Consider the following 15,107-nt stretch of genomic DNA (forward strand, 5'->3'; position numbering starts at 1 on the left):
TTGGATAAAGGATTAAACTAAATTTATTATAGTCTAACCAAGTGAAAAATAAACTTCTAACATCTTTCTCTAAACCAGAGTAATTTCAATAATAAGGTGGTACACCTATTGGCAACTCCAATAGGTAAATATGACCTCTCATATTGCTTCTGCCTTAGTATCTCCACGTTTGGGTCTGCCTCCCACTGACGAGACCTCAATCAAGGTCGAAACTGGTCTGGGTAGTGGCCCTTCCCTTGGGGAAGGGCCACTACCCAGAAGGGCCTTCTTCTGGCAGACATGCATAGCAGTATACATATCTGCAAGGAGATGTGTTTTGCATTATGGGAGATACTGAGACAAGGAGTGATGAGAGCTTGGTCCACCTTTGCTCGGAGTTGCCTGGTGATGCACTACCTTACCTCAGTCCTGAAGATATTTTCAGGTGCAAACTTTGTTTGTTTATACTTGGATAAAGGATTAATCTATATAAACTAAATTTATTAAAAGAATATGATGACAGCCGCTTTAGCTATGTAGCCTCTAAACTTTTTTTATCCACTAGCATCTCTAGTTCTCTCTCTTTCTAGCTTCATCAATCACTTGCATCAAATCCTATTAATACACTACTCAGCCTAGAATGTCCTCAGTCCAATGCATCAATTTGCACTTAGCAATGTTAAAATTACACTCATTAACCACCAAAATATCCATGTGGATGAATATATCAATCAGTATAAACTTTATATCCATATTATTTCAATGGAATAGCAATGGTACTGCAATTTTAACCAATTGACCATGTCAAGATCAGTTGGATGGTTAACATTGACCCACAGAATCAGTTTGTTCAAATTAACCTGCAAGGATTCTGTATCAGATATGTTTCCATCATCCTCCTCCCTAACTTTGCATTATCAGCAAATAATTGTATGTTACTATCTAGACCAACTGTAATATCAATACAGTCATCCCTCGACTTATGTCCGGGGGGTTCCATTCCATCCGGCAGGACTTAAGTCGATATATTAAATCAACAGAGTTATAGGGGTTAGGGACTTAACCATAATAATTATACAGTCATTTTAAATTTTAAACCTTATTATAAAATTGTACTATGTGTTACTGCCACTATAAAACAGTAGAATAATCACCCAAATCTTCCTCTGCAATCACATCATCATTACCTTCCCTGTGTGAACGATCAGACTGTGACTCCTGTGGTGTAACCTTTATTTTTTTTTTTGATGAAAATGTCCAATGTGCTTTGCTTATTCCTCTTATTCTTTTCATCATAAATTTGTTTACAGCAAGCAAATGCATCATGTACTTTCTTTCTACTAATAAGTAGCATTCAACATTGGGGGTCCACATCTTCAACCATTTTGAGAACATTTAAGCCCCTTCCTCCGAAGAATAGTTGTTCCTCTGAAGAATTCGACCAGTTCTTAGTTGGTCAACTCTTCAGGGGAACTTTCTATGAGTTGAATTATGTCATCATCATTCACTTCAAGATTCAGATTGTTTGCTGGGCCCACTATTACAAACTTCCAAAATCGTGCACAAACCTTTTAATGTCTTTTTCCATATGCCACTCATACATTGAGAGGTCACTTCATCCCAAGCCACAGCAATATTTTTAATAGCATGATAAATATTGAATGTTTTCCAGAATTGAATGAGAGTCTGGTCATTTCCTTCAGTAGTAGAAATGGCTTGTGAAAAAGTTCTCCGTAGATAATAAGCCTAAAACACTGCAGGAACTTCCTGTTCCATCGGTTGAATCAATGAAGTAGTGTTTGGAGGGAGTAACATGACCTTGAACTTGGTGAAGATCACCCTATAAGTATAAGACGGATGACCTGGAGAAGTATCTAGAATTAATAAAATTTTAAATTTTATTAATTCACACAACAGCTTTTTATTTCACTCGCATAACAGTTGATTGAGGCATCCTCAAACAATTTTTGAGTCATCCACGACTTCTCATTGTTCCGATAATGAACTGGGAGTATGCTTCCTAATGTTTTGAAGATTCGTGGATTCTCACTGTGCTATATCACAAATGGTTTAAGTTTATATCCAGCCACATTACTCCTAACATAATCGTAATACAAGCATTAAGAGCTTTGAAACTAGGTATAGATTTTAGCTTTTTGTGGATGAATGTCTGCTCGGGCATTTTTTTCCGAAAGAAGGACGACTCATCCATATTAAATATTTGCTGTGGCAAATAATTTTTCTCCGTAATAATTTTATCCAATTTTTCCACAAACTCCTTGGCAGCCTTCTCAGCACCTGCAGATTTCCATACATTTTCACATTAAGGTGTGAAAATGTATGGAAACGTTATGTTATGTGATAATGTTCATGAGATTCAAGCAGCGCAAAACGCTGCTTGAATCTCATGAACCAACCGGAAGATGCGTTGAATTTGTAGTCGTGATCGGGTCCTACTTTCTTCTTCTTCAACATGTTGAAGAGATTTAGTGCCTTAGCAGTTATGGTCATAGTGATAAGGGGTATGAGCTTTTGGTTCAGGTCCTCTATCCATGATGCAAGTAGCTTATATCACCGATAGGACCTTGTCATCGATTTAATGGAAGCAGATCCTTTCATAGCCTCTACGATTTTATCCTTATTTTTCAAAATGGTTGTCACTGTAGAATGAGACTATCTGAAGTCATGTGTGATCACACATTGGTGGGCTTACCAGCTTCATGTTGCTTTATAACTTGCATTAAAAAAAAAAAAAAAAAAAAAAAAAAAAAAAAATCAGCTAACGCCTTTTATCCAATTTTTCCACAAACTCCTTGGCAGCCTTCTCAGCACTTGCAGATTTCCATACATTTTCACATCATAATGTGAAAATGTATGGAAATGTTATGTTATGTGATAATGTTCATGATTATTCCCGTATACGGGAGTAGGCGAGGCCATTTAGCCCTATCTAACTTTTGGAGACTGAGTGGGCAGTTCAATCTCCACTGGTATCCAATCAGAAATAGATGGCCCAAGGCTATCACTAATTAAGCGATACGCAGTGAAGAGAGACGGCTCAAATGTGCCGCCATCTCGTGGTCCCTAACCCTAACACAATATATTTAATGTCTGAAATAATGTGGGTTCTACGGTCGATTTTCTTAAGTTTACAGGACGAAAAACCCGAGTTTCCGGGAGGAAAAACCTGCTTGCCCGTGCCAGAGATCAACTAACTCGGGAACCGGTCGAAAAAAAGGCTTAGAAAAATTTCCTCTAGTCGCCGACTAGACTCTAAACTAAGTCTTCCTTCGTGCGGCCAAGCGCTGTGGTATGCAAACGCCACATCCACTGAGCTACACAGGCTTCCACTTTAACACTTGCACTTGCACTTTAACTTTATAACATATACTTGCAACTTCGTTTCAAGATCAATTGCTCGCCTCTTTTTCTGTGATTCTTCACTAGGTTTTTTGATTGTACATGTAGGGGCCATGTTGCACAAAACAGTTAACAATTAATACACAAATAATTCATTTTCCAAACACAAAATCAACAGAGGAACTGTTGAAGACACGTGCCGACTGCCTAGGGAGGTTGCCGCTGAAAGCGCTGTTGCCACTGTGCATGCTTTACCTTACGCTCACTTGCATCCTATTTGAAAGTATAGTCAAAAATGTTATTTATACCCTTATGGGATCACGGACGTATCTTCGAAAGGACGTAACTCGAACGGACGTAAGTCAAGGGATGACTGTAAAATACTAGGTAAATAACAAAGGTCCAAGTATGGAATACTGTGATACCCCACTAGTCACCATCCTTCTCTTAAGAAGACTAAATACCTCAATACTCACATATACTTATCATTTAGTCTCTCCTATCTATACTACAAGCCTATTTTGCATATCCATTCCTTTAAAATTTGTATACTAGCATGGAATCCTGTCAAATGTACTGACATTTGATAACATTTATCCAACTTTGCAGTCACTCTGTTATAAAAACATAAGCAAAATTAAACTTGAATCTTATCTCAAGTCATAAAAAAGAAAAACAATATATGCTCTTGAATATTTGCACTATATAAATCAGTGGTTTTATAAACCTGGTAAAGTACATAGTATATAAAGTGCAATGAATGTTTTTAGCAATATTTCCATTTTATGATTATATCATCCTACATTATCTATAAAAATAACAAAACAAAAGCAAATAATTAAAATCAGCAGTCCCCCCCCCCACCCACACAACTAGCATACACTGCACATACTAGCATTATGAGCTGTGACAGCATATTCAACAACCGACGATTTTTTTAAAAAAAAAAAGTTAATTAATAATAAGTTGCTTTGAAAAAGGGAAAGGAAGATGGGAAGAAACTCCTTGAAATTAAAATGCACATGTTTTTAATTACCAGTTCAATGAACCTGCAATGAGTTTATATGCAGGTTCATTGAATGGTGAATGCAAATATCAAAATGAGAGGTACCGTTTCTATTCTTATCTCTCCTACAGTTGTCAAAAATAACAAAGCACTGTATGCTTTCTTTGGTTTTATTTACAAAAGAAAATTCAAACTCCTGTAATATGACATTTCACACATATTTCTGTATCAAAGTGCATCTCTAATTGGTATGCCCATAATTAACCATGAGCCACATCATGATAGTCAACCTCCTAGATAGAAAGACGACACATGAATGGGAATGGGTTTCAAAATGTAGATTTTGCATAAAACTTCTTGATTTCTTATTTCCATCTTTTTTTTTTATTATTCCAGATGATTTCCACAGGAGGGGGGGGTAAAGATTTAATACTGGTTTTTCTCAGAAATACTCTGATAACTGAGATTTGTTCCATCTTTCTTGAGATTAAAGAATATGAGAGAAGGATGTGAGATGGTTGAAACTTCTTAGAATAAATTCCCTTATCAATTATTTTGAAATAGGTTGTCAGGATAATGTAACATATTTAGTGCTCAAATAAGATTTCTGCGCTATTTGGCTATGTCTGTGCAATAAAGGATGTTTTTTCACTAAACAGTCATTTTCATTCCAAATGTTTCTAATTATACTAAAGTCTACTGTCTCTCTGCACTGTAGTGCTGCAATAAAACTTCTTTTTTGCTTGCATTTGTTCAATAATGTCTATAGAGAGGGGATGTTTTTCACTAGAGTCATTTTCATTCTAGTATAAAGCTACCAGTATATACAGGCAATGTTTATTATTGGTTAGTGATTTATATTCACTACAAATCTCTCTCTCCTCATAATAATAATAATAATAATTATTATTATCCTGATCTTGATTATCTCACCCTAATATTCCTAATGGAACAAAGAGGATTAAGTAATTGGGAAAGGGGACATTATTAACAAGTGATTAAAAAAGTTATTATTATAGATATCTCCATGGAGTCAGAAGACGTTTGAGATCCACTATTCATACAATACCTATCATACCTCTCCTAACTAACTGACTGATGAAACACCATCTATAGAAACAAACCCATTCCACCCCACCACTCTCCAAGCAAAAATCTAGTCTAACACTTTTGCTAACCACACTCTTACACAACTTTCACTAGTGACCATTTGTTCTCTCCCTTCTTGCCATGTACTGAAAAAAGTCTTCAGCATCAATCCTATATAACCCATTTAATAACTTAAACGCTTTATCATGTATCCTCCTTTTCACCTATTAGCTAATGTTTTAAGACTACAGACCTTTAATCTATTTCATAGGGAGCATTCCACACACCTGCCAATCTTTATCACTCACCCCTGGATTCTCTTCATAACTTCATCTCCAGAAAATCTGGGAATGAAGGGAAACAATAACCTCTCTATCCCTGCTTGTTAGTGTCTTCAACAACCACATAATCTGATCTGCTGTTTAGGTTGCCTTCACAATATGTCCTCATTTCAACTCTATCACACAATCAGGACCCAGGCCTTCATCAGTTACTGCAGGTCAATTCCGTTAATATAGTACACAGCTTCTGATCTCTTCCCAAAGTGCATCATCTTACACTTATCCACATTAAACTGGCTGCCATTTATCTTTGCCCATACTGCTAGCCTGTTTTAGTCTTCCTGCAGGATCTCTGCATCACCTTCATTTACCATTGAGCATCATGAGCAAACAACTGAATATTTCCTTCAAATCATTTCCTATATCACTGATACGCAAATTAAACAAATATATATATATATATATATATATATATATATATATACATATATATACACACACACACACACAAATTAGGTGCCAAAAGGCTGCGGGTTCGAATCCCACCATGGGTATGGATGTTTGTGATTGTCTGTGAAATACCAGTGGTGGTCGGCAGTAGATAGCATTGGTGTAGTTGCAGTCAGTTGGTGATTGAATGGTGGAGATGGAGATGTAGAGCAGGTGCCCTCCCTCAATGAGTCCTTGGACTCCCTGGAGGCGTCAAATAATAATAATATATATTAGTATATTATATATGATTTTATATAATTATTTTAAATTATTAAAAAAAAAAACATGCTACCACCTATGATTCCCTTACAGGGAGTAGCGAGGCCATTTTAGCCCTATCTAACTTTTTTTGGAGACTGAGAGCACAGTTCAATCTCTACCAGAAGCCAATTAGCTGGCCCAAGACTATCACTAACAGTATCTGGTATCTGGTGAAGAGAGGAGGCTGGCAAGTGCTCCCATCTCATGGTCCCTAATCCTAACACTATACATTTATTGTCTAAGATAGTGTGGGTTCTATGGTCGATTTTGATGAGTTTACGGGACAAAAGACCAGAGTTTCTGGGGGGGAACCTGCTTGCCTGTGCCAGAGATCCGAAACGAACCAGTCAAAGAAAGGCTTAGAAAACGTTCCTCTAGTGGAAAACTAGATTTGAACCTAGGTCTTCCTTCAGGCAATCAAGTGCTGTGGAGTGTAAACACCACTTCAACTGAGCTACACAGGCTCCTAATTATTTAAAATAATTATTTTAAAACATATTAAGAACAAAGAGGCACTTCTGGAAAGAGATAGAAGAGTTTCATAATATTAATTAAATAATAACTGAGACCCTACTAATTATGCCAAAAAGATTGGTGTTAACCAAAAGAAAGATGAGAGAAAACTGTCTGATAAAGCTCTAAACCTTCTCAGAAAGAGAAATGAAAAGAGATCTAGACATGAGAAGTAGAATAGAATTCTCAGAGCTATATAAAACAATATATACCACAATAACTTTTTATATAAATACATGTATACATACATTTTATATAAAAACAACAATTATATAAAAGAATAAGAAAAAAGGATGACACAAGAAATTAGAAACTTCATGACAAGGAGAATTAGAATTACAATAGAAAACAAAAGTTGTCCATAGGACAAAATAAATTAATAACCCTTAAAGATGAAACAGAGTACTAATTAAACACAAAGAACAGATCATAAAAAGAATATAATCCTTTTATGCCAAGTTGTATGATGATTCCAATGACTTAAACCAATATGAAAAAAAAAAAAAAAAAAAGTAATATCCCAAATGGAAAGGGAAGAAATATGCCCTGATGTTTTAAAAGTTCAATATACAATGGGTAGCAAGAGTAATGGAAAAACACCAGGTGAAGAATTACCAATAGAAGTTCTGAAAATAAGTGGTGCACCATTCATTACTATGTTAAGTAAAATTTATACACCATCCCTAAGACAGAAGAGAATACCAAAGAGTTGGAATAATACTATCTTTATTATAGTTTTTAAAAAGGTAGACAAGAGAAGATATTAAATAAATTTAGTTTAATCCTTTATCCAAGTGTAAGCAAACAAAGTTTGCACCTGAAAATATCTTCAGGACTGGGGCAAGGTGGTACATCTGTAGGCAACTCGTAGCAAAGGTGGACCAAGCTCTCATCACTTCTTGTCTCAGTATCTCCCATAAAGCAAAGCACATCTCCTTGCAGACATACATACTGCTATGCATTAAGGGAAGGGCCACTACCCAGACCAGTTTCAAACCTTTATCGAGTCTCGTCAGTGGGAGGCAGACCCAAACGTGGAGATACTAATGAACTGAACTTAATTGGTTAATGGACTGAGTCCTTGACTCTTTATCCCTTCATCTGGATTTTAGATTGTGGGTGATGAGATTATTGTGGGTAATTTACCCGCTCATTGTGAGCATTGAGGCTGTATCAGCTTTCGAGGATTTCAGTTTTTTATGTTTGAAACAATCTGAGGGCTTGTAGTCTGCTGCCTGTCGAACTAGCTGATTTGGATGATTATCCGTGATTGTGAAGAATTTCTCTGCAATGCTTGTCATGTAGGTGAGATACTAATGCAGAAGCAATATGAGAGGTCATATTTACCTATATGAGTTGCCAACAGGTGTACCACCTTATTATTAAATTACTCAGGATTTAGAGAAAGATGTTGGAAGTTTATTTTGCACTTGGTTAGACTATAATAAATTTAGTTTAATCCTTTATCCAAGTGTAAGCAAACAAAGTTTGTGCCTGAAAATATCTTCAGGACTGGGACAAGGTGGTACATCCGTAGGCAACTCACAGCACAGGTGGACCAAGCTTTCATCACTCTCATCATATAGGTAAATATGACCTCTCCATTGCTTCTGCCTTAGTCACCACTTCTGGGTCTGCCTCCCACTGATGAGACCTCAATAAAGGTCGAAACCGGTCTGGGTAGTGGGCCCTTCCCTTAATGCATAGCATCATACATGTCCACAAGAAGATGTGCTTTGCATTAAGGGAGATACTGAGACAAGGAGTGATGAGAGCTTGGTCCACCTTTGCTACGAGTTGCCTACTGATGTACCACCTTGCCCCAGTCCTGAAGATATTTTCAGGTGCAAACTTTGTTTGCTTACACTTGGATAAAGGATTTTAAACTAAATTTATTAAAGTCTAACCAAGTGCAAAATAAACTTCCAAGAAGATATTAAAAATTACCAGCCTATCAATCTCTTTTCAACAACATACAAAATTTTTACACAAATCATTAGCAACACAATACAAAAGTCTAGATTTTTGCCAACCTCCAGAACAAGTAGGATTCAGAAAAAATTACAGCATCATTGATCGTATACATGTAATATATATAATAAGACAAATATTTAACTGAAAAGACAAATGAATACCAAAAACCATTAGGTCCAGCATTTATTGATTTTGAAAATGCATTTGATTCAATCTCAACATTAGACAGTTTAGAAGCACTTAAAAATTAAGGAATTGAAAAAACTTACATTGACATATTTAGTCATATATATATATATATATATAAATGTAACTGCATCTTTAAATTAGGAACAGATATGAAATTTCGTATAAAAAAGAGAGTTAGACAGGGAAATGCCATTTCACCTAAATTATTTACAGCAGCCCCTAGAAGAAATTTTTAAAAACCTCGACTGGAAAAGTAGAGGAATTATGGTAAATGGGAAAGAACTAAATCACCTACAATTTGCTAATGCCATTGTTCTTTTAGGAAACTCTGCAGAAGAACTTCAACAAATTGAATTGAATGCAGAAAGTAAAAAGAAATAATCAAATATAAACAAGGACAAAATAAAAAGAATGTATAATAAATACATTACCACAAAGCCAGTACAAATGGAATAACACCAGGAAATTGATATAGTAACCTCCTATGTTTACCTACGACAAAAGATTAAAGTAGAGGGTGACTGTAAAGAAGAAATTATACATAGAATTCAACTTGGTTAGATAGCCTTTGGAAAACACCATGAAGCACTCAAAGGAAACATCCCAATCTACCTTAAAAGAAAACTATTTGACAGTTGTATACTTCCAGTCATGACATAATGGAAGTGAAACATGGACTCTAACTAAAAAAAAATTGAACCAATAAGATGAGGATTACTCAGAGGAAAATGGAAAGATCATTACTCAGTATTACTGTTCTAGATAGAAAATGCATTGCTTGAATCAAGAGCTAAGACTAGGGTGAGAGACATAACAGCCATTAAAAGATCCAAATGGCAATAGGCAGTCATATTGCAAGAAGTAATGTTCAAAAATGGACAAAGTTGGTATTAGAATGGTATCCTAGGAATGGAAAGAGAGCTATAGGAAGACCAAAGTGATGATGGGAGGATGATATTAAAGAGATGGCAGGAACTCAGTGGCTCAAGATAGATAAGACTTTGGGGGAGGCCTTCATCCAACACTAACAGAAAATGGCTGATAATGATATTATATAATATCATTATTATATATATATGTTAAAGATACCAAGCTATTTTAAACCTAGTTTTACTCCATTTTCCCAAGTAAGCAAACAGACAAACAAGTCAAGTTTGCGCCTGCAAGTGTTGCAAGTCTAGCTGATCCTGCACATAGTGCAAGACTAAGGCAACTCATGGTAAAAGTAGAATAAGCTCTGATCACTAATCTTAATGATGCTTTGTATTAAAAGCAAGTTGCCACTACCCAGACCGGTTTCGACCTTTATTGAGGTCTCATCAGTGGGAGCCAGGCTAGAAATACCAAGATTTTAGTAATACAGAGCTTATAAGTATTTTACCAGAACAAGTTACCATAAGGTGTTTTAACCTTATTAAATAAAAATCTCAGGAGGAGATATAAATGTAGAAAGTATTTTACCTTTCTATAGTATATATCCTAAAATAAAAATTAACAGATAGGTATACTTACTTTTTTTAACTGCTGTTCATATTCCTTTCTGATTTCTCCTGGCATGCTAATGTTCACTTCAACTGGACCCAGTTCTTGAAAAACAAAATTAAAAAAAATTATTTTAATTATCTCAAGTGCTTAACACACACACACACACACACACACACACACAAAACATCAGCATTATTATATTCTCACAGAAGGGCAGTTATGTTGTATTCATTCTAATGAGACAAAGTATTCTAACTCTCACACAAAACTAAAAAAAAAAAAAAGTTGTCAATCTGAAGATAATGCTTTATCTTCTACAAACAGAGTCCATTAAAAAAATATTAAAGTGCAACATAAAAGCATTAAAGAGCAATGAAGCTTTGATTCATTGGTCTACTTTAAATAACTAACCCAAATTCTTGGTTCTGGAAGCAAAGTTACTAAATATCTTAACATCACTGTAATTAATCTTTATGGTCTTCCAAAACTGATTCTAGTGTTTGCTTTGGATTGTAATGGTATATACAGAATGAACTTTCTTCATGCCTGTAATATCTGATGTTTGTAACAGGCTCTTCTTATGTTTTTTGATTATTCTGTTTTTTTTTTTTTTTTACAGATGCTCCGAAAATGATCATTAAACATGACAGAAAATTCTAACTATAATTTAAAAATTCATGCAATGTCATCGGCATATGTATGGTGGATATATGCCGATACTTCAAAATAGCCAAGAGATTAGCTGATTCTTCAAATTTTTCCATGTATAAGTTGGCAATCAGAGGCAATAGAAGAAGCCTATTGCAAGAGCATATATTTCATCATCATCATGCGTATCAAGGATTTAGGCCTAGCATGGCTTGTTCCGGCCTTAGATGTCATCGTTGAATCATTTAAGAGGACTTCCTCGTTTTCTTTTTTCCTAATGGCTTGTACTTGAAGGCTTGTTTTGGTAATCTTTTTGTTTTCATATTTTGAACGTGTTCCATCCATTTATATTTATATATATATATATATATATATTATTTTTATAAGAGCATATATTTGGTAGTAAAATTTTTCAAGTGAAGAATAAAGATTTTAGACAATGTTAAAAATGTAGTGATGTCTAGAGGAAATAGGTTTTCAAGTACACCTACTGATTCCTCAACAGATACAATGGTAAATAATGAAACCACATGTAAAGTGACTTATCTGATGGGGAAATTTGAATGTTTGAAAGTTTATCTTTTATGGTGCTCCCACCCACAAACGATTATTAGTAAATCTATAGTACATTTGTGCTGTGGGTGGACAAAATGCAAGTTTTTTAAACAGGAGTCTGTATGTTCTACAGATAAGTGTAAGAGGGAAGATATGTTGGAGAGCTTCTACCATCAACTATTGGACATAGAGAGAGATGTCTGTCTTATGAACTTTGAGTACAACATATAATCTCAGAGTGAGCAGGTGTCTGGATTTTTCAATGGTCTTTTAAGGTCTTCTGTAAATTCAAAAGTACCAGAAATTAGATCATTTGTTTTTACGTATGATGATCAAGTGGGATCATGGTCCATTTCCAAATATGTGGAAAAATCCAATAACATGGAAGCAATCTAGATGTCATAATCTGCACTATTTAAAATGACTGCTGAATTCCCTTTATCTGCCTTAATATAATGATTTCATCATTGTTATGTAAACTTCTCAAAGCTTCTTTCTCTAAAGCTGTGAAATTATTTTTTGGCATGTGATTGTTTAATAAAACTGAAGCGCTAAGTAATCTTGTGGATAATGCCTTTTCACGAAATAACAGAATTTAGTGGCGTGTTCAACACTAGTCATAATGTCTATGTTTGGGATTATTATTATTATGCGATACCTCCAAGGAGCTCAAAGACTCATCAAGGGAGGGCACCTACTCTACAACTCTCTGTCTCCACCTACAACTAACACCATCATCTACACCAACACCATCTACTGCCCACCACCACTAGTATTTTCACAGCAATCACAAATCTCCATTGGCATTGGCGGAATTCGAGCCCGCAGTCTGTTGGCTGAAGAGCAGATACGCTAACCACTCAACCAACCAGGCTGGCCAGGATGTGTCTTGGAGTGATGGCATGATTAAAGTCTTTGTTTAAAACTGAAGCTTCTATATTAGTAAGATTATACTTTGAAAAATTTAATACAAATTTATTAGAATTCCAAAAAGTTCTGTTTTTGTGAACTCTGTTATATAAATACTTGAATTTTTCTGACAATCTATGTTTGCAATCTTGGTCTATTCTTGAGACCTTCTTTGAATGTATGCTATCATGACATTCCATGTATTTGGATATATCAAATTAGCCAGAGTATCATGTAGATGATATGCTTTTTGCTCAGCTGAGAATAAGTCTTATCTATCTTTTGCACTTTGGCAGAATGTATATTTTTTTTTATTCTTAAAAATGCAGGAATCAGAGTTATCTCTGCAATTATTCAAGAAATTAAGTATGTTGGAAAGCGATACTTTCTTGCATTTAAGTTTTTCTAAGGAATGTACCTGTATCATGAACATTACATTTTGTGACAATCAAGACAATACATTTTGTGATTTACTACGAGTAGATTTGCTCGATTGATAATTACCAGGTTTTTAACTTGTATACAATCATTTATTTATATCAAATGTATTTGCTTTACATGTTTTCCTGTCTGTTTGGCTAACGGCAACATAATTTAAAAAAATGACAAAAATTAAACATTTTTCAACAGCAGTTAACATTTATAAGTTGAAAAGACTGGAATGATAGTTTAATCATGAGTATCATTAGCTAAGCATGTTACATGCAGTCTCTCCATTTTTGTGTAAACTCTGCATATGATTGCTAGCATAGGAATAAAAATTGACAAATGTTGACATCCTTGTTAACAACATCATCACTGGAGGATTATCATTAGAAGTCTACAGGAAAGAAACCCACACAGGCAAGTACCTACAAGCAAGCTCATTCCATTATCCTCAACAAAATTAGGTATGACCAAAACCTTGAGAGCTTTAAACATACTAAAAAATGATGACATCAAACAAAAAAAAAAAAAAAAAACCTCGAATCCTACTTTATCAGTTCCTCCAAAATGAATACTCAAAAAAAGGTACTAAACTTTTATTTTCTCAAGATTCACATCCTGTGATAATCCAGAAATTAATTACAAAGGTATCTTATCTGTTCCAGAACAGCCTTCAAACCAGTCAACACCTTACGAAGCTTTCTTAAGGTGTTGACTGGTTTGAAGACTGGGAGAAGTTTTGAAATCCACAACAAAGAACATATGGACGACGATGAAAACAAACGGGAAGAAATAAAGCAGACTTGTAGTACACATCCTCAAAGAACATCACATGGTAAATTAGCAAGCATTCTCCATGACTTATTTAAAAGAGAATTACTTCGATTGGTTGTTCGAGGAGTTCTAGTAATTCATTCAAAAGGCACACTAAATAGAAGTCAAGGAATGATCATTCACATCTCGAAGTCATTAACACGTTGGCTGCCACGGCAATTAACTTGATTTAATGATATCATATTATTCAAAACCCTAATTATAATGCATAGTAATCACTAAAAAACATACAGAAAGTTTTTTTTGGAAAACAGGTCTCACGAGTCATCTCGTAGTTGGCATATGTAACAGAAAGTTCTTCACAGTAGACAACTACTAGTTAATTTGTACTCAGACACGCTTCGACTTGTCGTTGTTTCGCTAAAGCAGAGTTAGTGTTGTGTGTGTGTAAATTCGTCAGTAGTGAATCAAACTTAGTCGAGTATGTTACATTTACTTCTTTCTTGAGAATTTTGTTTTATAATTATTATTATAATCAGTGGCGGCTTGTGGCTTAAAATCATGGGGGTGCTGCAACTTTCGAAATATACATACACACTGCAAGTACAGTGTATACGTGTTTGGATAAAATATCAAAATTAAATTAAACATGAAATAATATTATTATTTATTAATGAAATAATATTATTTATTATCAATAAAATTATACAGTTTGGTATAATTCAAAATTACTTAAAAATAAAATATATTCCTTTAATTGTAATTATAGGAATGGCTTTACAATTTTTGGACATTACAATTAAATCCTTTAATTGTAATGTCCAAATATTTAAAGAGATGGAGTAAACACGATAAGCACTATGAACACTCTACTACTGGCGCAAACTGCATATAAACAACAGCGGAACAGTGTCCTTCATCCTCCTAAGTGCTACAAGATGGATTTTTATTATTTTTTATATAAAATAAGAGAATTGTATAGGATTGTTGATGATAAAATTAATTATTACAAGCAAATATAAATAAATTAATAAATATATTTATATATCGAGAAAAATTGGGGGTGCTGCAGTTCCACAGTGCTTATGCACAATTCGCTCCTCATTATAATATATATTTATAACCCCACAATATGGATAGGAGATATTCAGTTGTTTGCTAATGAT

At 34.6% G+C, this 15,107-nt stretch overlaps 1 protein-coding gene across 1 annotated transcript in view; it reads right to left on the bottom strand.

The window, feature by feature from the left end:
- Positions 1–15,107, bottom strand: part of LOC150094765 (uncharacterized) — a 98,450-nt gene that overhangs the window by 66,730 nt on the left and 16,613 nt on the right. Inside the window, exon 2 of the mRNA XM_090411661.1 lies at positions 10,657–10,730. Coding sequence (XP_090267787.1) covers positions 10,657–10,730 — 74 coding nt within the window. The remainder of the gene's footprint in view (positions 1–10,656; positions 10,731–15,107) is intronic.

The sequence above is a fragment of the Typopeltis vanoorti genome, chromosome 21 (genome assembly GCF_054136105.1).
Source record: "Typopeltis vanoorti isolate ZY-2024b chromosome 21, IOZ_Tvanoo_1.0, whole genome shotgun sequence".
Classification (NCBI taxonomy): Eukaryota; Metazoa; Arthropoda; class Arachnida; order Uropygi; family Thelyphonidae; genus Typopeltis; species Typopeltis vanoorti.